We start from the raw sequence: 27,692 nt of genomic DNA, 5'->3' as shown, positions 1-27,692 counted from the left end.
TATATTTTTAATTTCATTGTGTTCTAAAAACAAAGACAAAAAAGACCACATTTGCTAATACACTGCTAAGTGAAGTTTATTTTGTGAATCCTGTTGATGTATCAACCTCAGAATCCTTTAATTTGCGAAGGCATGTCGATGTTGGACAGCACAGATGGTTTATCTGTCTGCCGTACGTTAATCTCCTTGAACTGAACAATAGCGTTACTTGTGCTGGGGGCAGGAGACATCTCTTTGGGGAAAACAACAGAGAGGAAAGTGGATTGTTATTAAAATGCAACAAAAGAGCACACACAGGTATGTTGCCTAGTTGACTGAAGTGCTCATACTGAAGACTACTTAAAATCAAGATAGGCCTCTATATATATGTATATATATATATATATAACGTATATATACGTTAATCTCCTTGAACTGAACAATAGCGTTACTTGTGCTGGGGGCAGGAGACATCTCTTTGGGGAAAACAACAGAGAGGAAAGTGGATTGTTATTAAAATGCAACAAAAGAGCACACACAGGTATGTTGCCTAGTTGACTGAAGTGCTCATACTGAAGACTACTTAAAATCAAGATAGGCCTCTATATATATGTATATATATATATATATACAAAACAAACTTTGAAGTTTATAAGAACTATTAACTCCTGTGGAAATTCTTGGATAAATGGACAATGGACATGTTTAATCCGTTAATTACAATCAAATATTAGATAAAATTGACATTTACTGCAGAGATGATTTGGTCAGAACCCTGAATAAGTGCATCCTCTGTCTTTATTCAGGGGTAAAGCTTACTTGCAGATCTCCTGCTCGACGAGGGCTCTTTCCACCCCTGTTCTGGAGGGGGCAGTCTGACAGCCAGCTCACCCAGTGTGGGCTTCACATTGAAGCGCTCTATCACAAAGCAAAGAGAGAGAAACTGCACTGTCAAAATCCACTCACATACTTTTCAGGTTTTTTTTTCCCTTTTTGTAATGTAGGCTTTGGACACTGAGGTGTGGTGACAGGGATAGCCGCCGGTAGCTAGCTGATAAGACAGGAAGCAGGAAAAGTCGGTAAAGAGACTGAGGGCTGCATCAATCCCTCCATTGTGGATATATAATGTAGCGCAGTTTGTGGGGAGGGGTGGGGGGGGCAAGAAACAAACAACGAAGAGTCAATGCAGACACAACATTCTTAGTTAAAGGTGCTGTGTCTCTGCAGCAGAGAAAGGGAAGAAGTTGATCATTTACAATTTCTTTCTACCACACAAAGACAAAAAAGCAACATCTGTGTTATGAATCACTCTCAGGTGTGTGTGTCTGCCCGGTGTGGCTATCGCTGTCCAAGGTTCTGAAATCTTCCCAGGATTTCGAAGACAGGAGACCACGTGACAGCAGCTCCCACCCACCCCTTTAGGCCACACATCTATAACATAAATAAGAGCGAACTCTATTGCCTTATAATATTTAAAAAATGCTATAAATACTCATTTACAGAGGTCAAGTGTTAAATATATATATATATTTCAAGTGTCCGATCATTTTAAACGTCTTTACACAATCCTAACATTCCCGCCATTTTCAGCACACGACCGGAGTTGACCGCGGTCTAAGGGAAATTAGCATTCGTTTTGTCCGTCTCACAGGGCACCAGATCGGGGAAACTCACTGGGGTCCTCGGCTCTCTCCGCCTGCCTCCGCCGTACATGCGCGAAGATGATGGCCTCGATCTTTCGCCTGTTGGCGTGGATACTGGGCTCGGCAATCACCTCGCTCAGACGGAGGTTGTTCTTGATCGCTTTGGAAGCCGTGGACCGGGCCACCATTGGTAAGTTCTCCTGGTAACAGCGATCGGTGAAGTCGACCTCATCGTCTCCGAGGCTTCTGACGCTGTGGAGAGAGAAAACTGTTGATCAGCTAGCATGGGCATCTTAGACAACATTTTAGACTTTTAGTCGTCTTTTAATCGTGTTAACAGAAACAAAATAAAAGCTCACGGTTGTTACAGAGATGATGAGTGATAGACTTTATCACGTACCGCCTGTTGGTTAGTAGAGAGTAAATGTCTTGAATCAGGAGCTCTGCTGCTCCAGGTTTACAGTGGATCGTCCCGTCAATCACATCTTTAGGTAGCATGATGTTTTGTTTCAACAGGAACTTAAAAACCAAAATAGCACAAATTAAACTATTTCTATGAAGTACTAGCTGTGCACAAACACACACACACACACACACACCTTCATTGTCCTTGTTTAATATTGTATTTTTTATTTTTAAAATGTTATTATTATTGCTGTTATTATTATTCAGTTAATATAATTGCAGGGAATATATGCTGTGTTAAAATAGCTCGCTTACAAACTCTGAAAGGACAAGAACAAGTGACAATTCAGCATTTTATAAGCCTTTGTGTTCGATGCCATTGCTTACCCTTTCAATCTGAGACCAGTTGCTCAGTTTGGTTGGTAGCGAAGTTCCATTGTCATAGGAGTGCTTGGGAAAGTCTTCTGGGTAGTACCAGGAGAATATTTCTGCTACAAGGTAGCCATTGGAAAAGTCTCTACAGAATGAAAGGGATATGACTGGATGCATATTTGCTATTAAGAATCTAAAGTAGGCCTACCACACTTGTACTAACTAGGCTATATCTCTGAATAGGCCCACTTAATGGTATTTTCAAACACAATGAAGCTAAGTCGTCTATCTTAGGTTACTGAAATTGCCAGCCAGGTACTAGCAAGCAAGGCTACTCACCTGCGGATGTTCTTCGTAGAAAGCGACAAATCAAGACTTTGCAACCACTTTAAAACTTCTCGTGGCACTCCCGTCTTCTTGAGAGGCTGTGGGTAAGCCATTGCTAGCAAGGGGGTTATGCCGTGTGTGTGCACTGCGAGTACGAGGCTGTGCTGTGAGCTTACAAATAAAAGAGAAAGAAAATAATAAAACGCACGTGTTGTCGCCCAGCTACAGATCCAACGGATCAATTCATCTTAGCCCACCCACAGAACGTCTGTCGATAAATTAGATTCAGAGTAGCGACCTAGCGAGCTACATGCTATTCAGAGTCCCCACTCTACGGCGAGCAGGCGTCCATTGTTTACGAAACCATGGAAACAGGAGTCTCGCTTCGTGTATTGTCACCGTGGAAAGCTGTGTTTTGAAGGTTCAAGGACAAGGTGGATTACTTTTGCACGTTTCGCTTTTTTTTTACTGAATGATATAATGCAGCAGACCTGATTTTAGGCTATTTGATGATGTCATTTGGATCAGTATATCTGTTGCATTAAAGCGCTATTTTATTTATCTGACAATTCACATTATTTAGGAGAACTTGGATAATATGGGTACAATGACAGTACATAGTGAAAATTTCAAATGACAGTAAAATACACACTTAATTTATAGCACAGACAGTAGTAGTACAATTCACAAATATATGCTACTATCTAAAATTCTATAATGTCCTAGAGCAACGACTAACTGCTAGCTCACAATACAAAGAAACATTTTGAGGACAGGTGACCATTTACTGGAAAAGGAATTGTAATTCAGATATCAAAATTGTCAGAGGACATTGAAAATTGTAATACCAACGGCTAAGTCGGTCTAAAAGAAATTAAATTAAAATGTTTATTCTTAGGTCAAGGAATAAGCACATACAAACAGGGAACACAGTCACAATGTATAAAACAACTGCACATATGACCTGTGACTACACAGTGGGTACTTTGATGCATCCACATGCTGTAGACTGATATTTTGTGATGAGTGTTACAGCAGACTGTAAAAAAAAAAAGACATAAACAGAAACATGGCGGATTGAATATATTTAGTGCAGGAAATGCCGTTCAGTGCACAGAGACAGTCTGTTCCGTGCCTGACTGTTCTATCTGTACTGTAGGAAGTTCTTCAAGCGGTTGGGCAGCTGAAGCTGTGGAATGAGGTGGAGTCTGGATTGGCCAATGCAGTCTCTGATGCTGAGTCGGCACAGCTGACAAAGGGGGCGGGGCATGGCTGTGGGATAAACAGGGGGGTGTGGGGTGGGGTGGGGGACAGACATGTGTTATTCAACCCTGCCTGTTACTCACATGACCAAATAGCAGCAAGTTTGGGCCTGACCCAGCTATGGCCCACATAACTCACTTTGACTTGCCCCCCCCCCCCCCACAAAAGAATGGGAGTCCATGAGTGGCCAGGTCCATTTTTTAGGCCATTTTTTAACAAGTCATGGCTCAAAAAACAGACCGGGTCTGGGCTGCCCATTGACTGTCATTCATTTCATTCATTCAACCCTTTCAGACGATTGCGGCTGCGATTGAATGCAGTTCCCCGCGTGACCGTTGTGGCGGGGGGGAGGGCGGACGTGTTTTAAAGACGCACCTTCGTAAAGCAGGAGGAAGCCCTCCGCCAGGCTGCTGGGCGGAGCCGACTCCACCGGCCGCTTCAGCTCCTGGTTCCGCACGTTGACGTCCGCCCCGTACTCCAGCAGCACTCTCACAATGTCCGCGCAGTCCTTCTCCGCCGCCGCGTGCAGCGGCGTTTCCAGAAATCTCCCCTTCTGCACGTTCGCTCCTGCGTGGGGAGAAAAAAAAGGAAAGAATCAGGACAGGTGCTATAAAGGTTTGTGGCTGATTAAAAATCACCCCATAGAGCCCATTTGATGGGCGATATTTGATCAATTTTTATGCAGGTCTGCTTTCTGATCACTGTCTGCAACATTTCATGAGCTGTTTTCCGTTTAATACATGCACCAGGAGATCAGATGTATATTCTGGGCCACAAAAAGAGGACCACAGTCATAAATTGTGTGATTATGAGAATGAGCTGGCTGGGTTTTACGTTCACATTTTACCACACTATAGTCCACTTTCCTGGTTTCAATTTTCTCAAAAATGAATCACTTCTTGGTGCTGAATGTTTCCTTTATTGCGATCCATTAAGTTTTCATTGAATATTTTAACCATCAGGCACTCTACCCATACTCTACCCACCCCATTAAATAAATCCACAAACCTGTCACCCAGAGAGAATTAGTGCCACTGGAACGGTACATGAATTATGCAACAATGCTTTCCTTCCTGTCTTTACAATAAATAGTTTGTTTATATTTTCGCATTGTGTTCTCTCATCTTTCTGTGTGCTCCATGCTGACACCTAGTGTTTACAAAGGAAGTCTTTATAAATATATATTTTAATAAATAGAATACAAATAAAATGGTACTGCAAGTCCTTAGCCAATTTTTCATTTTATTTGAAGAAAATATTAGAATTTTTATGGCCTATATCCTGTTTGCAATTTGAGTTATCTATGTGGAAAACGGGCGTTTGTGGCAGTATTTACCTTTATCCAATAGCTTCCTGGTGCAGTGAAGCTGTTTGGACACACAAGCGATGAAGAGAGGTGTTCCCAGGTGGGGAATGTCATAGTCCACATCAGCCCCCCATGTGACAAGGGCCTCCACACAAGCACTTTTACCTGAGCAGGAGAGATTCATGACAGGTGTGCCACAACTCTCTCTCTCTCTCTCGCTCTCGCTCTCTCTCCCACTGCCTGCTGTTTTAATGTATTAATGCTCTGTGCAGTCTGCATCTCAAATAGCAATACTTTGAGCTTTTGAGTGTTTCATATCTGTCTGTGAGCACACGGTTAATAACGATGCAGAGAGTAAAGGAGGTGAGCTGTGGATCTACCTTTGCTGGTGGCTTCGTGGATGGGTGACGGCTGACATATGGCGGTCTGAGGACTGGCGCCGTTTTCCAGGAGTATCTCTGTGCACGTGGCACTGCCCGCCATGCAGGAGTTGAACAGAGGGGTCACCCCGTCGATGGTGGTGGCATTAACCTGGGAGACATTAGCACGTTAGCACGGTACCGCGTTTCACTCCCCGGTAAGCACTGGCCACTCAGCACACTGCACAGCACATCATATTTAAAATGAATTTAAAAGGAATTATATACGTGCACTGGAGTATAGCTTATGCCATTCATTTTGGCGGAAGTTAATAAATGCATCTTCCTATAGCGTAGAGTTTTCATTTCATTTTACAAAAATGCACGCACACATACACACACACACCATTGTACATGTTGAGCATTATATGCATTGTACATGCACTTGCTACATTCTAGAGCAGTGGTAACCAACCCTGTTCCTGGAGCTCTATCGTTCTGTAGGTTTTCGTTTCAACCCTAGTTTGGCACACCTGACTGTACTAATTAGCAACTCAACAAGATCTCTAGCTGTTGAATGAGGAGTGCTTTGTTAGGGTTGGAGTGAAAACCTACAGGACGGTAGGTCTCCAGAAACAGGGTTGGTTACCACTGCCATAGAGCAGTATATTTTGAAGACGCTTACATTTGCACCGGCATCGATGAGAGTCCTGGCACAGGCCACATGGTCTGCAAGACAGGCCTCATGGAGTGGAGTCACATGGTCAATGGTGCGCACGTCCACATTGTACCCCTGTAGTGACAAACGCAACAGTCTATGTTTTTCTTCTTCTACCATAATACACATTTAATTATGCATTTGTTTAATTCCAAAAAGCCGCAGTCTATCTGATTGTGAATACAGATGAAAATGTGTCAGGTGTGTTTTTTGTGACTCAGGTGACGGCCCACCTGAGAGATCAGGTGTCTCAGCGTGAGGAGACGACCTCGGGCCGCGGCCTCGTGGAGGGGGGAGCGGTCCGCCCATGACCCTGTGACACAGAGCACACACCTCAGTCCCGCTCGCAGGTAACAGCTGCCCGCTAAAACACGGCAAGGAACATCGAGTGTGTCCACCCTGTCAAACCCCACTGAAAAACAACACACATCGCTTTGTGAGTGATCTATTATTATAGTCACGGTGCTTCTTTGGAAAAGAATGCCCTGATGTCATCAACAACCTGCCGCAGAGGGTGGAGTTCTGCAGGGTTATTTTTACAGGGAACCAATCAAATAACATTAGACTTCCACTATTTTGCATCACGGTGCAATGGACTCTATTTCAGGTAAATGCCTGTGATGTCATTTCACTGGCTGCCTCCCTGTTATTACTGAACTCAAGCGTTTACCATTCTGGGTTAATGAGCAGATGGGGGTATTATCCTTTGCATATATTTTATCATGAAAGGGATGAGGAAATCAGGGATGGTTTGGGGGGAAAACTAACCCAGAGAAGCTGATGATGCATCATTAAGTCTATTCCCTGCTGGGAGAAAGACTAGTTACAAGTCAGCTGCTTACAGTGAATCTTGATCAGCAATTATAAATACAGTCTAGCTTCCCCAGAATATTTTCCTTTGTATGACTATACATCTTTTACATCATGCTAATTGGTTCAGTTTGTCACAATTATTTCCCCAGTGACAATGTAATTTGTGTTGATAGATCTTTGTTAAATAGATAATTACCCACCTAACAAAACACCATTCCCCCGCTTTCAAAATCGGAGTCCCTTCAACTGAAACATCTTTATTAGAACATAAAATTATCTTTCAATTTGTTATGCCTCTAATCTTTTGAATAAAGTAAAATACAGGTTTTTGATACTATATACAGTAAGTGAACATTTCTTTGGTGTAAAGTTGATTAATTGATCTTTCATACCAGTCTGAGAGGTAATTGAGCTGGCCACAACATTTAAGCTGTTCAATATCAAGCCAGATTAAAAGAAAGAAAGAGAACCAGAATTATCAAGAGATGATCCCATTTGTGTTTTCCTTATGCTGGGAAATGGAATGAATGTGGCAATACATTAATGGTCCCCCCCATGTATAGTCTTTCAAGAAAAATCAAGAGTATTTTTAGGTTTTCAGTGAATGACTTTCAGCAAATGCAAATGAGAATGAATTTATACAGTGTTAAAGTACAATTTCTGTTCTGTGCTGCAGCATATTACCTGTGGAAATAGATTTTGGACCACCACATTTACAGCTCTATTTCCTCGTTCAAAAAAAGAAAAGCCATAGAATTACTTTGCACAATCCCAATGTAACAGAAGGTAGAACAGCAGTATGGGTTCCCTGGTGTGTCTGTTTGGCACCGTTTGCAGACAGCTGGGCCCTCACAGAGTGTTTAATGTACAACGTACAGTACAGTACACACCTGAGTCAATATCCAGAATAACTGCCGAAGCGTTCCAGACTGTTCTATCATCATCATCCTCCTCCTCTTCACTCATCTATAAGACTGGTGACAGAGGACAGCGCTAAGTATAGCCCCTCAGTCTCTGAGACTCCCAGTCTCTCGGCCCGCTCCTGTGTCACTGTCCCCCCGTCGAGTTTGTTTTTTACCGGATGCCAAATCTAATTTGCACCCAATTATCACGTTTAACTCCGATCATGTAGGCACACTTCTGTTCTTTACTACAGCGCGTAAGGATCACTGGGAGTACACTGATTAGACAAGGAGCGTTGCAAAACCCTGAAGCCTAATATTAGAAAACAAACTATCCGTGATTGCATTCTGTATAATTTGCTTACATGCATTATTTCAGTGAGGTGAAATGCTAAAAGGAAAGGGGTCTGCTCAGCATTAGCAACTAGTTGTGGTGGTGTTTTGCTCTATAGCTGTAGTGGTGTTTGCTTACTGTGGTGAAGGCACTTTTCATTAGTTTGCTACAAGCATCTGCCAAATTATTAAATAGGAAATTGTAATTAGCACTTATCAGTAGAAGATATAAAGGATGTAAGTGTATTACTGAAAACATAGTTAAACACCATTGGATGTGAAGTATTTTACTTATTCAGTAATCTTTTCAAAGAATTACAGAATAACAGTGCTCTTACAGTACTCCCACAAATATAAAACATAATGAAATTCAAGCATTTTCTTCAAACCAGTAATGACTTTCACAAGCTTGCAAATAGCTTCGTCCATGGAGGCTATATTTAGACAGATATTTCCCAGAGAGCCATCTGGTGTTCTTGGGAACTCGGGAATTTATATACCGAGAACACATAAAATATTACCAGAGATAAGCTATAATAATCTGTATTCTTTGATATCCATGTCTCCAGGTTTCATGCAACCAATCTTGCAGTAATGCCCAGGAAAAATGACAGTGACATGAGCAGCACAAAGGCTTTTGACATGTTTGATGTTTACACCCATACAGTAAACTGGTATATGACAGTTTATTTGCGTTTAAGTTGAAAATACAAACATAATTGATATACAGATATATTCACAAACAAGTTATTGCAACATTTATCAGGAACATTACTATAGTCTCAGGTTCAGTACAGAAGAGGAGGAATTGATTTTGGGGGTTGCGCAAATATAGCACTGACCTTGACTAGTTAGGATGCCCCAAGATTTCTTTTTTGAAGGAAAGTCCTCTGTATTTTCTAGGGCGCGCTTCCTTGATGTGTTCTCTAGCTCACTGCTTTCTGTGGCTGGCACCTGAGGCATGTTTTGAAGAAGCTAGCGCTTAATTAAACCCTTGGCAGTGCGAGAGTGGAGCTGGGGGTGCTCCCTGATTGGCTGCCTGACTGTTGCCGTTGACAGCAGATCCGGTGCCGGTGAATTGCACGAGTGTGAAGAGTTGAAGGGGACGGTATGGGGGATGGGAAAGGGATCACATAGCACCGGTCTATTTATAAATCCGGCTAAAAGTCAACTTGCACCGGCATTTAAACTAGAAACAGTGGCTAGAGCTCCCAAACTTTTGAAAAGGACTTAAACATTAAGCTCTCGCCTGGTGTTGTCACTTTTCACATTACCAATCAACACTTCCATGACTTGGATTGCCCCCCACGCATTTCCATAGCAACATGATGTCATGATAATGCAGCCGAGGGGGCAGGGACAGCTGAGTGTTCAGTTGTAACTGATTTAATTACCTAACTTAAGACACAGCTCTACCATCCAGACGTTTCAAAATCTATTTGATACGCTCGAACGAATCCTCAGCTCACCCAATAGCGCTCTAAGATTTTCATTGTTCTTTATGCTGAGAGGATGAAGAAGGCATCTGAACCATAAAGCAGTTCTGGGGCCTGCTTTTGAAGAAGGCAAAGAATGAGAGAGACGGCCTCATAAAGTGGATTATCTTTAGCTAAAATAGGTTCTCAATTTTAAGAATAACATTCCTATTTCACAGTTTGATACCCTGTACTTTCTTTAGGAGAATTCATATTTAATGGTATAATTTAGTGGCAAAACATTGTCCAGAATGGATTGCAAATTAATCTGTGCATTCTGTGCCCTTCAAAAGCACTTTCATTTTTCACTTTCATCAGATTTAAAGGCCACCAAAACCTGTTCACTGGCAAATGTACTTTTTAACTGCTTCCATTGTATTAGTATAGAACAGTCCTCAACATTTATGTAAGATGCGTCATGTTGATCATTATTTTGCACTTGCAAAAGTACACAAATGTAAAAAAATACAAAAGATTAGATTAGATTAAACTCTTACAAGTATAAGCATATCTAAACCTGTAAGTATAAAAATATTTGTACACTGACATACAGAGAGTAGACAGGGGAGAAGCTGTTGTCAAACAATGCCATATAATAGCATGGTAGAATTGTGAAAAGCCTTCACATTAACCGATCAAATTGCAGCCTGCCATGTAGCCTTAATACAGTTTATAGTAGTAATCTGTCCAATGCAAAAATCAAGTTCCCCATAGAAGACATGTTTACGTGCACAAAATGATCTGAAAATGAGAAAACTGACTGAAAATTAGGGTGATGGTTTTCATAAAACTCAAACACAACAGCTGCACAGCATGCACAGTGACCTTTCTGAGACCCCGTGGTCATGTACACACAGTTCAGAGAAACGCACTCACTCTGTCCTTGACCAAAATCGTAGAACTCGGCGGAAATCCGCGCCGCTTCCTTGCGGTTCCCCCTGATGATGTAGAAGTACGTGAGCAAGTTGAGGGTTATCTTCACAAAGAGCTTGAAGCAGAACAGTGCCAATATGGTGAGGTAAACGTTGGACAGCTGCACGGCAAAAGGCCTGCTCTCTAAGTCAGTCATTGCTGCTGCCCGCTCGCTGTGAACGTTTCGGAATGAGGCTGTGATGTGTCGAAGGGATCACATGCACTGTCCCGACATTCCCTCAGCGACGAGAGGTTCCAAACTAGGAACCCCGCTGCTGTAAATGTACCTGTCCAAACACAGCAGCCCCATGCATCATTATAATGGGCTCACACGAAGTGTATGGTACACAGTTGTCATTCACGGACAACTAGTAATATTTGTCATTAAGTGCCAAATCTAGTTTCAAGTGTAGGCTAGGCTCTTTTCTCACAGTAATTCCCAAAATTAAAAAATTATAATAAACAGTAAATAAAAACAATCTGGAATGTATGCAGGTTCTGATCTTGGCACACTTGGATAAGATACAACTATTAAATCTACTGAAGAAGATTCGCACCGAAGAAGGAAATCATTGCCAAATATGCCAAGAGTTTAAACCAGGCCAGTTTTTTTCCTCCCTAATTAATGGCTAATTGTACCTCTTCAGTTACTTCTGTGCCCCAAACATACAAAACATTTCACAAAACATAACAGTAACATTTTTAAAAGCAAATGCATTTATTTAAATAAATGTTCCTGCTCATTTATGGGAAAACAACTTTCTCCGGAAACACGAAGTTATCTCCTTACCAACTATTGCCAGTAGATGGCACTGTGCGACAACTTTTAGCAATGCATTATCTGAAGGGAAAATGGGCGTAGTGCTACAGTTCAGCCGTGTGCAAATCAATTTATTATTTCTTGTCATTGTGCAAGATGTGCCTCTGTATTTTAGTGACAATTGTGAGATAAAAACCTAAAAATACTGTATCAAAAAAGTATTTCAAAAGGGTTACTACACCATGCCTTAATACGAAACAAAATTGAGATTTTTGACCAATCCAATAGTGACCACAGTGAGATCTTTTTTGTTATATTTCTTGTGTTATATTTAATTTCATGTATTTATTGTTTTGTCAGATTAAGCATATCTAAGCTGTTGGCCACGTGTCCTTATGGACACTCTTTCTCAATTGACTTTTCTTCTGCTCCCAGGCACGAGTGAAAGTTAATTTGAAAGAAAGTGGTCTTGAATATAATTTCACCAGCAGGGGTCAGCAAAGTTCTGCTTGTATGAGTTTTGCGTTGCAATTAAAGCCGATTGGGGAAATGAATAATTGGGACAGAGGACCGGAATTATAATAATAATTATTATTTTAGAACTTTAGCAGAAGATTGGATATATGCTGTGATATGTGTTCTAAACACACCATTATTAATCTAAATATTAATTCTAGAACATATTCGTAAAACATTAACTCATATAGAACAATAGGATATATTACGCAAGGTTCCTATATCATCAAGATTATTTTTATAACATTTTTTTCTTATAATAAAGTGACAAGGTTTCATAATTGAAAAAAACATTTTGATATTTAATATTACATAATAGTAAAGTGTTACTTTGGATAATGGGGGCATCTACAAAAATAAAAAGTATCAGAAGCAACTGGGGAATAATTACATGAAATGCAAAAACCCTCAAATGTATTCAAACCTAATTAGGGGTGAAGTTCTTGGTAATTAGTAGGTTTAACAATCAAGAAATAACCACATTCTACAAAACTAGATTTTAAATCTTTTTTGGAGAAGAAAAAAATTTAGTCCAACAGAAATGCAAATGAAATGATATCTGACTTCATTACCGATGATGAAAAAAGCCATTCTGATCTGATCTAAAGAATGATCTTAAATAATTAATTTAAAAAATGAAAATTTCACACTTATTAATATCAAAAATGTAAAGGTTTTGCCAAAAGCTATAGTCTGAATGAGTAAAATAAGTTTATTCTTCATATTAATAATTAACATTAAGCCTACTTAAAAGGAAAACATTCTCTAATGTTATATCACAAACCCCATGCCTTTAATCTTTGCACAGATTGTAGGGCAGATGGAGTGTATTTTTGGTTGCGTGGTTTAATTAAGCAACTTCAGAAAGGATTTCAAATAAGAAGTCCATTGTAAAACTGCAGACAACAAAGTATGTCCCCTTTTAGTAGACTACTTTTAAGTGGGAAATGATCATGACTGTTGTACAAATTTCAGTTTTGCTTATTATTAGAGTCATATTAGAGCTGACAAAGGATTTGGGTTGTAGGAGCCAGGGCTAGGGTTAGTGCAATGACTACATTGATTTTGGATGACCCTTTTTTGTGCACTTGTGGGATCTAAGACTGTAGCTGTTTTTGCTTTTAAGGCAGGTAACATAAAATCGCTTTATCATTTTTATGTTCGTGTAAGTGGCTTCATTAAGAACATAGAATGTTCATATGTGGTTCTATAGTGTCGTATGTCTTATTTAAATTGTACATGTTTACCATTATTTATACGATTTTACCACATGATGGCATTTATTCAATGGATCCCCTATAATAGTTTCCCAAATAAAATAGCTGCATTAAAATATGTCTCAGCATCTACACCTCTTATTACCGGAACTCAATACACATCATAAAATAGATATACCTCACCGGAACCTCTTGGCAGAAACAGGAAGCCTCCTTGTTCAGTATTTTCTGGCGCAGGCATAACTTTCAAATATAAGGCGGGTAACGTCAGAGAGTTCGGTCAGCTAAACCGAACGCTTGTTTTGACTTTTGTAATTTATCAGCGGTATAATAAGCCAGGATTTAGTTCTACTTATTTCACATTACTTGGGCTACCATATTGTGATCCTTCTGGCACCATAATGGTAGAAGGACCGGGATGCACTTTGAATGGAGAAAAGATACGTTCAAGAGTGAAAATGGGACAGAAAGTTGTAGAAATTCGTGGATCAACAATGCCAACACAAGTAAGTTAAGTTAGCTCTGAAAGTGGGGGAATATAATGCATTTTCACAAAAGTAGCTGGTAAGAAAGAGTTGTATCTATATATATATATATTAAAAAGTTTATTAGCCTACGTTTGGTAGCTCGCTAACTAGCTAGGTTACATGAGCTAGTTTTACATTTTACACTGACATACGTTGACTGGACTCAAGATTTGACGCAACGGCAGTCGACTCGTGTTTGTGTAATCGTGTTTATTGGAAACTCAGGAATTTGGAAGAAAATTCTGAAGGGTAAGGGGAAAAACAAAACCTTTTTTTCTTCCTCAGGAAAATGAGCCTCGAACAAACCCGTTCCAGGCATTCGTCGGATGCCAGTACGCTGGTGTGGAGACGCTGGGAAAAGAACTGTTCTTGTTTTTTGGCCAAAGAGCTCTGAGGTAAGTAATGAATCAACAAACAAAAATGATTGGGTGATACTGTGATATGTCTGCATACACCCAGCTGTGACCTGTGTCTTGTCCTTACACCACAGTAATCTGATATAGCCTACCTCTGCCCACCCTACACCAGTGGTACGAAACCATCAATTTCCAGATGCTGTGGACCACTGGTGTCAATCTGCACAGACTATTGACTGCCAGGCTATAGGCCTTAAGCTGCATCTGTGTTAACTCTTCATTTCAGAGTTCACTTTGGCATGAATGGCTCAATGAGAATAAACCAATGTGACAGGGCACCTGGGAAGGGTACGCCCCCTGCGCTGGAGGTCCGACTGACCAGCGATACCATTTGCTTTTTCGACTCAACTGTGGAGATCAGGTGACTATTTTTTTTGTCAAACTCTGTTGATGCAGTTGTAATCTTCCACCTTTTGCTAATGGAATGCAGCACGAAAAGGTTGGACCAAGTAATTTTTTCCCCCTGGTTTTTCATCAGGGAAATCAGACAACAGCTAATACAACAATTGGCTCTTGTACTTTCTTCTGCCACAGTTTCTGCCATTTGGGGATTTTGTGTTTGCTACATGCTTTCCAGAGCTTGTGCGTATTTGGAATGATTTTACATTTGTCAATAATACACGATAAAAGTTGGAATTGTGATTTAAAATGCATAGCTTCCCCCCCCCCCCTCCCCCCCCCCCCATTTGGTCTCAAAATACAACAAGGCTGTTAATGTAATCCTGTGATGTATGATGCCTTTGGTATTCTATTAGAGGAAAGTTTTTTTTATTTTTTATCTTTGGTCACGTCATTACAACCTTCTGGAAGAAAATAAATAAATCTGCTTTGCTTTTGGGGGTTTTTTTCTTCAGGCTTTCCGAGCACTGTGCACACAAAGTCAGGGCCATGGAAAGCTTGGATGTCTGCTCGTCCAAATTCAGCTTCTGTCGAGCAGAAGACCGGGTGAAGAACGAGGGCTGTCGTATGTTGTGTGACGTCCTCTTAGACCAATCGGTCCTGCCGGGTGTGGGAAACATCATTAAAAACGAAGCTTTATTTGACAGCGGGCTTAACCCTGCAGTTAAGGTAACTTTCAATATTTAAAATCCTCAAGATAATAGGACATGCAACAATAGTAAGTATTAATAATAAGTGTTGTAATTTTTATAGTATCTATGGTGGCGATATAAAAGGAAAGCATCATAGAATATGGACTTATTCTCTGTTTTCCCCTCTCAAATTCGATGTTACCTTTCCTCAGGTCAACCAGCTGACAGACGTGCAGATCCATCATCTGGTGAAGATGACGCGCGATTTCACTCTCCTGTTTTACAAGGTGCACGTCAGTTTGACCCAAGTAATTTCGAGCGAACCCAACACAGCGTTCCTGAAGTTCCATCCCTTACGTTGTTGTATCGGAGTAGTTTATTCGTTTGACCTATTGCCTGTATAGGCAGTACTCTGAATATAGGCAAATATAGGCAGTACTCTGAAGGAGAAAAATTGGCATGCTTTTAAATTCTGTAGTCTGAAATTGCATCTTAACATTGTGAATATGATATGTGAGAATAACATGGTCACTGGTAAAACATTTTTATCCTATTAATATGATATCTGCATCCTCCTGTGTGTTCAGTCACAGTGTGCACTTGCGAAAATTGAGGAACGAGAATTTCACTCATTTATCTGTGTTTCTGAAGACTAAAGGGACGTTGATTTAAGTGGTACTTAGGCCTAATATTGAACACTTGTCATAGTACAGTCAATTTAGAGTTTGTCTGTCTGAGCCTATGGACAATACTGTTCATGCAAAACAATGCACTCATTCTTTCTGAGTACACTATAAATAATTCTGATTCGTCTAATTCTTTTCTTTTTTTTCCTGTTCTTTTTTTCTTCATTCCCTCCCTCCAGTGCCGTAAAGCCGGATCTCCGCTTCACAAACACTACAAAGTGTACAAGCGGCCGAACTGCGGTCAGTGCGCCGGGAGGATCGCCGTCTGTCGACTTGGAGAGGACGGGCGGATGACGTATTTCTGCCAGCGCTGTCAGAGCGGGGACGCGGGCCAGGTTAATGTTCGGTAAAACGTGCCGTTTCGCCTCTTCCCCCCTCCCCCGTTTCTGTTATCGCACGCCGCTCAAATAAGACGGTGTTTACGCGGCATTACCAGCTTATCGGACAGACTGGTGCCGCTTATTCCGCCGCGGATGGCGAGGCGCGTTGTCGGCGGATTACAGTCCTCCCCCCCCCGCGCGTCTGCGGTCCGCTGGAACGGCGGCGCGACTGCGGGATGAGCTGGCACGCCGCGCGCGCGGGACGCGAGCTTTACTCCCTCCTGCTTTTGTTGAGAGAGGCTTTCGCGGGAGCCTCTGCGGCAAATCCCGAATTGCATTAACCGGGCCGGTTTTTGAATTTTTAATTGAACGCGCCCCGGTAAAATGGTCTCTGCCGCCTCTGTTTACCGTGCAGGCTTTCCATGGCAAGCCTTTCATCAGAATCAGATACTGTCTGTGAGGTAAACGCTGCTACAGAAATAACAAAAGTGTGTTTGTTGTTTTGGATCCGTTCCCCAAAATTCTCATTACCTGCAAGAATTTAAAGTACCCTCAGATGCAGGTGAGGTTTCTCTGCTGTGGATTTCTCCTGCTGAAAAGATCAGCCTTGGAGTTTCTTTAACGAATGGAAATGTACTGTGTCAAATGTTTCTTACAATTACCACAAAACGATTGTGCTAATTGTAAGAATTACTACAAATGTTTTTTTAATCATTGATCTCCCGTGATTCATTGAGCATCAAGTAAAAAAAAAAGACATGTAACTGTTTGTTTTAAGCACATCAGCCACTTAAAGCTGTTTTTCTGTCAGTATTCTCAGTTGCCTTGTTTCCGTTTTTTTTCTGATTGAAGCAAGCTCCCCACCAGGAACAGTTTGGTGGGGTGGGTGCACAGCCGAGGCTCGGGAACCAGCGAGGAGGTGTGCAGGGAGGAAGAGGAGGAGTGGGCCTGCGACCTCTGCACTCTGATAAACAAGCCCAGCAGCAGGTCATGTGATGCCTGTCTGACCCCGCGCCCTCAGCGTGAGTATCACAGAGCTGCTGCAATCTTCACTCTGTGGTCCTGATCAGCCAATCGGAGAGCTGTGTTACCATTCTGTTACCCCATAACTTTCAGCACTGAGGGAGAGCTGTGTTACCATTCTGTTACCCCATAACTTACAGCACTGAGGGAGATCTCTGATTCTCCTTTTGTTGCCCCATCACTGATGGCAGTTGAGGAGAGGTGCAGTGTTGCCCCATCGGTGATGCATGCTGGGGTCATCTGCTCATCTAAGTGTTATTTACAACACTGTAATGGCGAGGGGAGTAATCCAGTATCAGCCGCTGATAAGAAAGGTTTGATTTCCACCAGGAAATAAAGCAGATGGTGTAAAGTGCTGGACTGGGGCTGTGCTGCTTTAAATGCTAATGCATCGCTGCACTCGAATTCTCACTCCACAGGTCCCAAAGAGCAAATGAAAGAGGATTTCTCCACTTTTAGCCCAGATTTGATCAAGTACCCCTGCAACGCCTTCTCCAAACCGCGGGAGGAAGTGAAATTCAACAGGAGAGCGGCGTTCGGAACTTCCACCCTCATCTTCAGCGATCTGAGCGCAAAGCCTCCCCTGATGAGAAGTACCCCGCCCCTCCGTTCCGGGGGCGGCCGCTTGGATTCCGGGGCCTCGGAGAGAGATTTAAATAAACACAACCTCAGTCTGGGGGGCGCAAGCAGCGATTACGGCCTCGCGGCCTCCCGCACGCCAAGCCGAGCTCCTTCCGGTGGGGAATTCTCCGCCCCCTGCCGCCAGCCGAGCAAGAAAATGAGAATTGATCGCGAGTCTTTTTCCGAGGACAAAGCGCCGGCCGGACACCATGACTTAACAAGGTAACTGTGCGCTTGCTTATATCCACGAGTAAAGGTCTGTACGGACACAAAATGGGGGACGCGGTAAATCCCGTGGAGCAGTTTTCCTCTCGAATTTCAAGAAATATGTGGCATTAATTCCTATAAGAGTAGCACCTGAGTCAGCAGTAAGTAAATGGTCTGTGATAAAGGGCTTGTGGTAAATTGACCATGACCTGATTCAGGCCTACTTACTTTTAAACCATAGGTATTTTCAGTGAAGGAGTCTGCGCACTATACACAAGCAATAATTATTGATTAAAATGACTACAAAGATGACACAGAAGTCAGCTGAATATCTTGCCTCACATGTATGCTATTAATATGAACTGCCCTTTGGGGATTGGTTAGGTTAAAATGTGACACCCGACGTGTAGCTTCTGTTTGGGTGTGTGCGTTCGCCAACAAAGTCTCAGCTTTGTGAGGAAAAACAAACGTTTCTGTCGATCAGGACCACTGAGATTAAGAGCCCAGAGGTGGGAGGACCCTCCCTTCCCAGCGTCCCCTGCTGCGACACTCACCGGCGCCCCTGTGTGCTCAGAGTGGTCCGAAAAGAGGGCGAGAACAAAGGCCGGCAGTTCTACGCCTGCCCCCTGCCCCAGCAAACCCAGTGCGGCTTTTTTGAGGTAAGGAAAAACGTCCAGACAATGCTTTCACGCGAGGAACAAATTTTCACTATTGATTATGGAGACTGTGGATTTGGTTAACTTGCTGGTAAAACTCCACATTCTCTTTCAAATCTACTGGATGTGTTCCCTTTAACAATAGGTACAGTAGAGATGACAGTGGTAACTATGACACATATGACAAAATATGAGATTGGGGTTCATGAGTATGGTACTGTAAGTATGATACAAGCCAGCTGTATAATAATACATTTTATCGCAGCAGTAAGAAATTGATAAACGGCAACTTCTAATTAGGTTGATAATATCAAGGGAAAAATCTGAGATAAATTTAAGGCACTTTACTGTTTGTAGTTTGTGGACCTTCCTGAACATGGCAGCCCCTAGATTATAATTCACTGTATTGATGTGTGGAAAATTGGATTAGGCAGAACTCTTGTGTAAGAGTTTAAATAATTGCAACGTATGAATAAGTTCAGTTGTGTTGGAGGCCTCAGCTCATGGAACATACAGTACATTACATTTACATTACATTATAGGCATTTAGCTGACGCTCTTATCCAGAGCGACTTACAACAGTGTAACCAAACTCAGGATCAAGTCCACTTAAGTCCATTGAACAACATGTAGATAAAAAGCCTTTACTATGATGCATACATTAAGGAGAAACAAGATAGTCTGAACCAAAAGTTTTTTTTTTTTTTTTTTATAGTTATGGGAGGGGGTTTAGGGAAGAGGAGAGAGGTACACAGAGAAGAGGTGCGTCTTGAGTTTCCGTTTGAAGGTGCTCAGACACTCTGCTGTTCTGACCTCCACTGGAAGATCGTTCCACCATCGTGGGGCCAGAACTGCAAAGAGTCGAGACCTTGTTGCTGCTCGTGTTGGGGGAGGAATCAGCCGCCCTGTAGTAGCCGATCGGAGCGATCTGGCCGGCTTGTAGGGTCTGATCATCTTCTGCAGATAACCAGGAGCTGACCCCTTGACTGCTTGGAAAGCAAGCACCAGTGTCTTAAACCGGATGCGAGCTTGCACTGGTAGCCAGTGGAGGGAGATGAGGAGGGGAGTGACGTGGGAGTCACGAGGTAACATGCCTTGATGCGTACACCTGATGGAGGTGTGATGAAGTTTGCTGAATGGAAGTTAAAATGGCAGTCTGTCTGCGTGTCCTCTCTGTCAGTGGGCCGACCTGCACTTCCCCGTCTGTAACCACGGGAAACGCTGCCTCATGAGGACCGTGCTGAAGCTCGGGCCCAACAACGGATGCAACTTCTACGTCTGCCCGCGCGGAAAAGCCAAGCAGTGCGACTTCTTCCAGTGGGCGGAGCACGGCCCCGGAGTGAAGATCATTCCTGGTTGCTGAGGCAACCGTCAACCCCGCGTCGGCTTCAGTCCAGAATGGTATTTTTCCTGCTGACCCTCATTTATGCTGCGTGCTGTATGTCCACAGCTAGTCTTAGTGTCGTATGTGTAACGTATGCACATTCCTTATGTGTGTTTGCAAATGTCTGCTTTATGTGTGTTTTTAATGTGCTGAACTGTATACATATAAAAATCCATATTTTGGAATGGAACCTAACTGTAAATATTGTACCTACCATCAGCACTTTACCTACATTACGCTAATAAATTTATAATTGTATAAATGGGCTGCATAATGTGTAAAAATCATTAGCCAGTCTGACTGAAAGTATTAGACAAGTAAACTGTCCAAATAAATTGTGTAAATTTTCATTTTATTTGAAAGATTTTAAGTAAACTGCAGATAATATTCAAATATAAAATAAATTTTACTTTCACATTTTCTCAAAATGGCCTCTTTATTTTTATTATGAAGTTACTGTACATTCAAACATATTGTGTTCAATGTGGTAAATTAAACTAGCAAGATGAATCATTTGGATATACAGATTATGGACAGCAAAGCATTAAAATTGAATGACTTGATGATGATTTAAAATGACTAAATTCCAAATTACAAATGCTCATCCATGTTTCACAGAAACTAAACGAGCACTGTTCCAAAATAATTCCATCCATGATTCCTGCATTCTGTCATGTGATCCCACCCACACACACACATCAAACGGTAAAACTCTGTAATACACTTTAAATGAGTACGTTATGTTTCAGAGATCAGGCTTTGAACTGACAGAAGGGAATGACAGAGATGTGAAGTAGGTGTTATACACAGTCCACCATTTCTTTTACTGGCACGTTCGATTTCTGGTTGAACACCATAAAAGGAAATTGAGAGAATCCAGGAAGTTTGTTGCAAGCGGCTCCTACAAGGAAGGGGAAAAGACTCAAGATTTATGAACATATTTTAAAATACCAACTTTGAAATGTTCACACACAAAGTGTAATTTCATTTACAACAGTACACAAAGAAAACGGCTGCAAGATTACAAAAATAATTAGAAGTGCACAATATATTACACTACCACTCCAGCTGCATTAACTGAACCAGCACATCTGTCCACAGGATACTCTGTCATGTTCATGACCCTTGACCCCTGCCCCCTGACCCTGAGGACTCACCGTAGCTCCCTGTCGTGTTTGCACAGACGATGGCGCCAAAGAAGTGAGGGAAGTGCTTCTTGATGCGCGTGATGGCGGTTCTGCAGGCGGTGGGCGGGTCTACGCCGGCTCTCATCTGCTCCACAGCCAGGTAACTGCGATCGCGGGGGGGGGGAACGGATAAAACCGCGTCAACGCCAGAAGTTTCCGCGCGCGAAACTCGTGACAGATTTTCAGCGCTGATACAGGGGCCTCCTCCCTCACCACGTCCCACTGTCAGGAACATGCAAATAGCGCACGCTCCCCCACAGTAATAAGGCTGAATAAATGCATGCTGGTCCAGTGCTGATCCCACACACTGTCCAGTCTGTGCTCTCTGCTTCAGTGCGGTATTATTCATAGCACGATGCTCACGACAGGACACATGCGATAGAATATTCGCACTGTACAGTCAGTGTGAGTACATGCGCTGACACGTGGGTCCACCCAGCCCTTGTTGTCGCGCATTGCGTTACAGTGAATAGCCACGCTTGCTCCACAAGTCACGTTAAAACTTTTCAGGTAATCACAGCTGGTTTCAGGTGTCAAACAGCGCAGCGAAAACAAAAAATAAAAACTACTGGCGTTTCCGGTGGAGCTGGAAGGCGTTGAATATTCAGCGGGAGGAAGTGGCAGCGTTATTACCAGAGCCCCGTTGTCGCAGGATGTATCCCAGCATGACTTGGGCTGACAGGAACACCCGCTCTGCTGTTTGGGCAGTCATGCCTGTGTCATGTCACTCAAGCTAAGGGGGGAGAGGGAGGGGGATCTGCTTAAAATGCTCTTATGAGACTCTGTTTTACAAGTCAGAGAACCTCGGGAGGAAACGCATCATAATGTCCCCGTCTCCCGTGGCAGCCGCACCCCCAGCGGTGCTGTCAGCGTAGGCCCCCGCCCCGGCGATGGGCGAATCCCCCACACGGCTAAAAAAAAGACACACACACACACACACACAAAACATGAAGAACAAATCAACAAAGTTTGGTTTGGGTTTAACAGCAAGCAGGGTTCATCGCAGCAAATCAGTCGAATATACAGAAATAGGCTTACAGGCCTGAATTCCATACAACACACACACACACACACTAAAAAACCTGTATTGCTTAATTTTGGTTCTTCAACTCAGAAACTAAGTATTTACAATACACAGGAACCACAAGCTAAAAGTGCAGTCTGTCATAGCATACGCTTAACTCATCCCACTATATTTTATGGATGACACAAAACAGACCAGAGACCAATACTTAAATAGACATCAATAGAAATGTACTAAATACAACTGGATCTTGGTTCTGTTCTTTAAATACAGACTGAGGCCCATTTGGCTACCCTCAGACTCCCACTTTCCAAATAATGTGCCGCAGGACCCGCAACGTTTCGGTACAAACCCCGGAATCTTGTGGCTTGCTCCGTTAGTCGAAGTTCCAGCAGCCACCTGTCCCGCCTGATTGATCACGATCATCCCTGAAACCACAGAAAACAAAACTTTGGAAACTGTGTCAGTGTCCACATTCAGGATATATGCATCATCTGTTGAAATTCCATTCAGATATAAGCAAACACCGCAGCCGTGACTGACCGGATCCTGTTGCTTGGTCCTGGAGGGCTGCAGTGTCTACTAGATTTCATGGTCTTCTCCACACAGGTGGTTCACATAAGTCACTGACTGGCTAAAGAATCAACACACCTTGCTTCCAAGACTTTAATTGGCAGCTGATTGCTAATATGCTTTACAAAACTACTGTACCAATAGTGTCATGGGCATGGATATCGATGAGTTGGTGCCTCCTCCTTTGTTGCAACATGGTGTGTGGTTTGTATGGACCACATGACTTTGAAGGGTCTGGAGACACGTTCTGTTAAATATGAGAAGAAGATTAGATTAGATTCTTAGAAGAGATGTCAAGATGTAGCTATGATCATTTATTTCAGATTTGGAGAGAGAGTAACCACCATTTAACCACCGTTAATCAAAAGCCATAAATCTAATATAACTCCGTAATATTAAAGTATTGCATATTAAAATTTGAGACGTGAGTATGCTTTTTCCCACCCAAATAATACATGTACTTCCTTAACTGGGGGAAAAAATAATTCTTTGGTGTGGTCACATGCTTTGGTGTGGTCACATGATCCAGTCTGGCCCCTGCCCATCTGCTTCAATGCTTTATCTGCTGTGTGTCTGCATCTAAAAATAACGCTGCCTGTCCGTCTGAATGTTGATTCATTTCCACTGAGCTTTACCCACGCCAAGTTTAACAGCACACTGAGATCAAGAGTAATCCTTCTCATATTGGTAATGATTAATTATTCATATTGATTTCATTATGCATGCGGTGTTTTGGGGGTGGCCATTAAGGTGCCATTTCCCCCAAAAAAGTCCTCTGAACTGTAACACGAATGCAGCATTTTAAGGTCAGGCTAGTATTCGTAATACAGCCACATGAACGGTCCTTCCCTTACTCTTACTGAACATGGAAATGTCAATGTTTGGATGAGATTCTGTAAACATTCTGGCCATATTATTCTGTAATAATTGTAATATACTAACAGGGTTTACAGCAGAGAGAGCACGCACCTGACGATAATTTGGCTGGCAGCTGTCCTTCAGCCATTTTGTGAAAATATCGAGCGAGTGGTTGGTGCTTAAATCTTCGACAGGAAACCCCATATTTTCTGCAAACACTGAAGCTATGTGGAAAAGAAAGAAAGCTGTAAAGTTGCTCAGAGTAAGTGTGCTTGCTAAATGCCAAGGTGTAAAAATGCAAACGTGTAAAAGAAAATTCAGTCTTTCTCACGGCAGTCTTATGAAAAGCAGTTATTACCTGATTCCCCCACCAGGAAGGTATGCTTGGTACGTTCCATCACCGCTCTCGCCACACCGATGGCATTCTTAATTCGTCTGAGGTCCCCCACTGCCCCGACCTCCATTGTGTCACTATATAAAAGGAAGCAAACCGCCAGAAAGCCCAATCACCAAATAGTGCAAGAAAAAGACCCTTTGATACTGTCAAAGATTTGGCAATTAATAGCATTTTTAGAGATGGCCGACAACCAGTTTGACTAACTGCATTAAATTGATCTGTAGTTCATTTAAGACAACACTAAGAGATTCAAATTTTTTGGCAAGCCTTCATAGGTGAAATGGTGTTATATGCAGAGGGCTGATCTTTTCTGAGTGCATTTACTCAATTCCTTAGATCTATGCACCTCTGCTTTAACCCAAAGTGCTCAGTGAAATAAAATAAAAATGAGTTAACCCCCATTTTCTTTTTAGAACAGAACCGCAGTTTGAGGCTAATTCAGCTAGCGGCCCTGACCCATTCATTATCATGGCGTCCAGCGTGGTCTCTCCCATCTCGTCTGGGCTCCCTCCGTAGCCAACGCTGCCGTCGCACTGCAGGATTTCACACTGGGCACAGCCCTTCTCCACGGCGTCCAGCGCTGAGCCGCCAGAGCTGAGCGTGCTCCACGCTACAAGCAGAGAGGTGGGTAACGAAACATCACCATACAGAACAACAGGCCAACTTCACCACGAGGAGGAGAAACACACTTCTGTTGCTATGGCATCACATCGCTTTGATAAAAGCTTCTGACTAACTAGCCTTCGAGTGGAGGCTAAAAGGGGCGATCGTTTCTCTGCCTGCAGTGTTTGTGGACTTTTCAAGTTCGGCAAAAAACGTGTTTTTAAAGACCGTTTCCTCTACGCGCCACGCTTAAGTGTTCACAGACAAGTGACTTTGATGTAAAAAGCTTTTACAGGTGTCAAATGGCAAGCGCCACCTGCGGCGACTCCGTGAGCAAACAGGCGCACGACACAACCATTTGGCAGATAATCTCCCCCGCCTGTCTTGGAAGATTAATATCCCTACTGATGCAATATTTCCAACAGCTTGTGTGTTAATATCCTGCGAATTAAGGGAAATGCTGAGGTTCAGAGGGAGAGGAAACGGTGCAAGGGGGATCAAGCCAACAGAGGACACAACACTGGCGTCTAAGAAAGGCAAAGCCCAAGGAACAGAAGGCTAGCTGTATGATGTAAACAGTGCCAGTGGTACTGCTGTCTTTATCCCGGGAGCGCTTCGTAAATCTTCCACATGGCTCAATTGGAGCGGGTGAAATCGGTCCAGAGGTGGCGAGTGTTTGGTTAACGTTCGCAAATGTCTGCAAACATTATTCAACTTTTTCTCGTCAACTTCAGAGCATTCGCTACTCCTCCTGGAAGTTACAAAAATAATTTTTATCGATTTTCAGAGATTTCGGACAGGTTTTTGGAAACCTATATATCTTTGACCCCTAATACTGATGAAAAGATAGTCATTCCCATTTGAAATTGATGAGCGAGTTTCATGAGGCAAAACTGTTCATTTGTAGTGAACTATATGAACGTTATGATTTTCAACAATGCATAATTTAGACATTTTGGATAGATTTGGAGACACTAAAGTACACTATTTGCATTTTGCTTCATAGATCTTAAGCAGTTCTTGATATCACCCGCAGATATTGCACACTTGTGGTCAGGGAGTGTGTGATCCAGGGCATGTATAGTTTTACCTGTTTTATGTGTGATCTCTGTATTTCATTTCAACAAAAGAACAACAACTTCATTTTGGAGTTTTCGCAAAGTTAGTTGAATCTATGGCACTATTTCTAACTAAGTTATGAATATAAACTAACCTAAGAGTATTGTAAATGTGCAAGTGTCTTGCTTCATTTAAGTCATTTCCCAAATGTCTGAATGCTCACTTGTGTAGGTATTAAATAGAACTCTATCAAAATGGGCTAGGAATGGCCAGATTTTACATATATATGCGCGAAGGGGATAAACATAGGCTACTACTATGCTATAAACATAGGCTACTACTATTGTCAATAAATGCGACACACAACTGGTTCCCTGAACTTAATGTCAGTCATTTCCTTTATGTAGGCTAAATGGACTTGGTAGAAATCGCGGTACAGCCTATAATGGCTATTGCATTCGATAGTACGGTTAAGTTTGAAGGAAAACATTACACTGCATGGATACTGTTTTTGAAGACCGCTAATGTTAGGTACCTGTCGCCGTCGCGTCCTGGAAGGGCCAAGTGTTAATAACAAGAGGCAACACAGCAGAGCAAACCGGCGTCAGGGAGACACAAAGGATTAATTCCACTGGCAACATTAGTCTCATGTTTTACCCGAAACTGACGCTAACTAATGTCGCTAAATGTAAGATTACTGTGAAACTAATCCGACTTAGTTTCTATCCTCGACTCGGTTAGCAGTCAACCAACGTTAACGTGTCCTAGTTAGTTACTTCTGCTGGTTTCTTCGGTTTCATAACGAGCAGTTTTGTGCTTGTGCGCCTGTATAAGAATTAACGGACGCCACAATTCAAACCTTTAAAATCTAAGCTGCCAATATAACTATCAGTCCATTTAGAAGTACAATTCTGTGCTTACAACCTAGCGGAACAGTTTCATGTCAGGACTCGCTTGCTTTTACTTCCTAGTTGACGAGGCTGTGGGTCACATGATGTGGACGAAGCTGTCTGGTGTTGCGCAATACGCGGTAAGATTCTTTCAAAGATCATTGGCTGTTCCTTAATTGTCTCATTCTAGAGCGAAATTCTCTAACTTCCGTCCTACTTTGGATCTTTTCTTGATCAAATTAAAATCGCATATAATGTGTATTAATATTCTAAATTTGCAAAATGTAGCAAAAAGTTGCTAAAATACTGTAGGGATGTATTTGCAGAACCCCCTGATGAATTGTAATTTATGTAATTATAATTTATTTAATTTTAATCTTATTTATTTTTATGTCTGGTTCAATATTTGCTATACGCTATGTTTAGAACATGTATAGTATGTTTCTTTTTTATTTTATATTATACTCACTCCTGTTCCACAGACCACAGTTCAAAACATGATGGTCAATTATAGCTACAGTATGCTTCTGTTTTGAATCCGCATCAAAAAATAAATAAACATCTATAATTTGATCTGCATTGAAGTCAAATAAGGGTATAAACGAACACCCTGAGACGTGTTGAGGGTCAGTAATAAAAAAGCACAACCAAATCAAATGTCACAGATCGTTTTTCCCTTGATCCCAAAATGAGTTAGTGACGGCCCGCTGAGCTCCGAAACCGTTGGCTGTCTTTTCTGTCTTGTTATCTCGGCCCGAGGTGTTGGCAGTACGGGAGAATATATGCTGTAGCCTATTCCCAAAAAGACTTCCTAAATATCTCCCCTACCGTTATCCATCATGGTTGCTTACACTTATACGAGTCTCCAGAAGCACGCTGCCTGTAGCTGGGAGAAATAATTGGCTGTTTCGGTGTCATCGTTCGAAGGGC

The 27,692-nt window shown here is 42.2% G+C and overlaps 4 protein-coding genes and 1 long non-coding RNA gene across 11 annotated transcripts; 2 read left to right on the top strand and 3 right to left on the bottom strand.

Annotated features, from left to right (window-relative positions):
* Positions 1–204: 204 nt before the first annotated feature.
* On the bottom strand, positions 205–3,087 carry spata4 (spermatogenesis associated 4). Its single transcript, XM_035427645.1, has 7 exons — positions 2,739–3,087; positions 2,415–2,544; positions 2,023–2,141; positions 1,654–1,874; positions 799–897; positions 400–455; positions 205–213 (listed from the first exon to the last, which is right to left on the bottom strand). Exons 1-7 carry the CDS (start codon positions 2,837–2,839, stop codon positions 205–207), a joined length of 735 nt encoding a protein of 244 aa, XP_035283536.1. The 5' UTR covers positions 2,840–3,087.
* On the bottom strand, positions 2,207–26,838 carry aga (aspartylglucosaminidase). 2 transcript variants are annotated; one of them, XR_004766049.1, is made up of 10 exons: positions 26,408–26,838; positions 24,667–24,820; positions 24,172–24,284; positions 23,925–24,037; positions 23,094–23,202; positions 22,735–22,810; positions 22,162–22,269; positions 21,329–21,462; positions 20,861–21,072; positions 2,207–2,221 (listed from the first exon to the last, which is right to left on the bottom strand). XR_004766049.1 is itself a non-coding variant. In XM_035425129.1 (9 exons), the coding sequence occupies exons 1-9, from the start codon at positions 26,520–26,522 to the stop codon at positions 20,972–20,974; spliced, it is 1,023 nt and encodes a 340-aa protein (XP_035281020.1). In that variant the 5' UTR covers positions 26,523–26,838; the 3' UTR covers positions 20,716–20,971. The 2 variants fall into 2 exon arrangements, 1 of the variants encoding a protein (XP_035281020.1); XM_035425129.1 differs by lacking the exon at positions 2,207–2,221 and having other exon boundaries at positions 20,716–21,072.
* Positions 3,259–10,989, bottom strand: LOC118231383 (ankyrin repeat and SOCS box protein 5-like). Of its 6 annotated transcripts, none has more exons than XM_035425136.1 (8): positions 10,772–10,789; positions 8,076–8,159; positions 6,606–6,685; positions 6,340–6,447; positions 5,676–5,826; positions 5,326–5,460; positions 4,365–4,556; positions 3,259–3,998 (listed from the first exon to the last, which is right to left on the bottom strand). In XM_035425136.1, the coding sequence occupies exons 2-8, from the start codon at positions 8,149–8,151 to the stop codon at positions 3,871–3,873; spliced, it is 870 nt and encodes a 289-aa protein (XP_035281027.1). In that variant the 5' UTR covers positions 8,152–8,159; positions 10,772–10,789; the 3' UTR covers positions 3,259–3,870. The 6 variants fall into 6 exon arrangements, with proteins under 6 accessions (XP_035281027.1, XP_035281026.1, XP_035281022.1 ...); XM_035425135.1 differs by lacking the exon at positions 10,772–10,789 and adding an exon at positions 9,263–9,372; XM_035425131.1 differs by lacking the exon at positions 8,076–8,159 and having other exon boundaries at positions 10,772–10,989.
* LOC118231385 lies at positions 5,394–6,726 on the top strand. The gene is made up of 3 exons (XR_004766050.1): positions 5,394–5,484; positions 5,647–5,872; positions 6,594–6,726. It is a non-coding gene; the product is annotated as an uncharacterized LOC118231385 (long non-coding RNA).
* On the top strand, positions 13,538–20,588 carry neil3 (nei-like DNA glycosylase 3). Its single transcript, XM_035425122.1, has 10 exons — positions 13,538–13,806; positions 14,113–14,222; positions 14,470–14,604; positions 15,098–15,311; positions 15,487–15,561; positions 16,140–16,306; positions 17,133–17,302; positions 17,723–18,146; positions 18,616–18,790; positions 19,968–20,588. Exons 1-10 carry the CDS (start codon positions 13,702–13,704, stop codon positions 20,148–20,150), a joined length of 1,758 nt encoding a protein of 585 aa, XP_035281013.1. The 5' UTR covers positions 13,538–13,701; the 3' UTR covers positions 20,151–20,588.
* Positions 26,839–27,692: the final 854 nt, after the last annotated feature.

The sequence above is a fragment of the Anguilla anguilla genome, chromosome 7 (assembly GCF_013347855.1).
Source record: "Anguilla anguilla isolate fAngAng1 chromosome 7, fAngAng1.pri, whole genome shotgun sequence".
Taxonomy (NCBI): Eukaryota; Metazoa; Chordata; class Actinopteri; order Anguilliformes; family Anguillidae; genus Anguilla; species Anguilla anguilla.
This window is presented reverse-complemented; position numbering and strand designations above follow the sequence as displayed.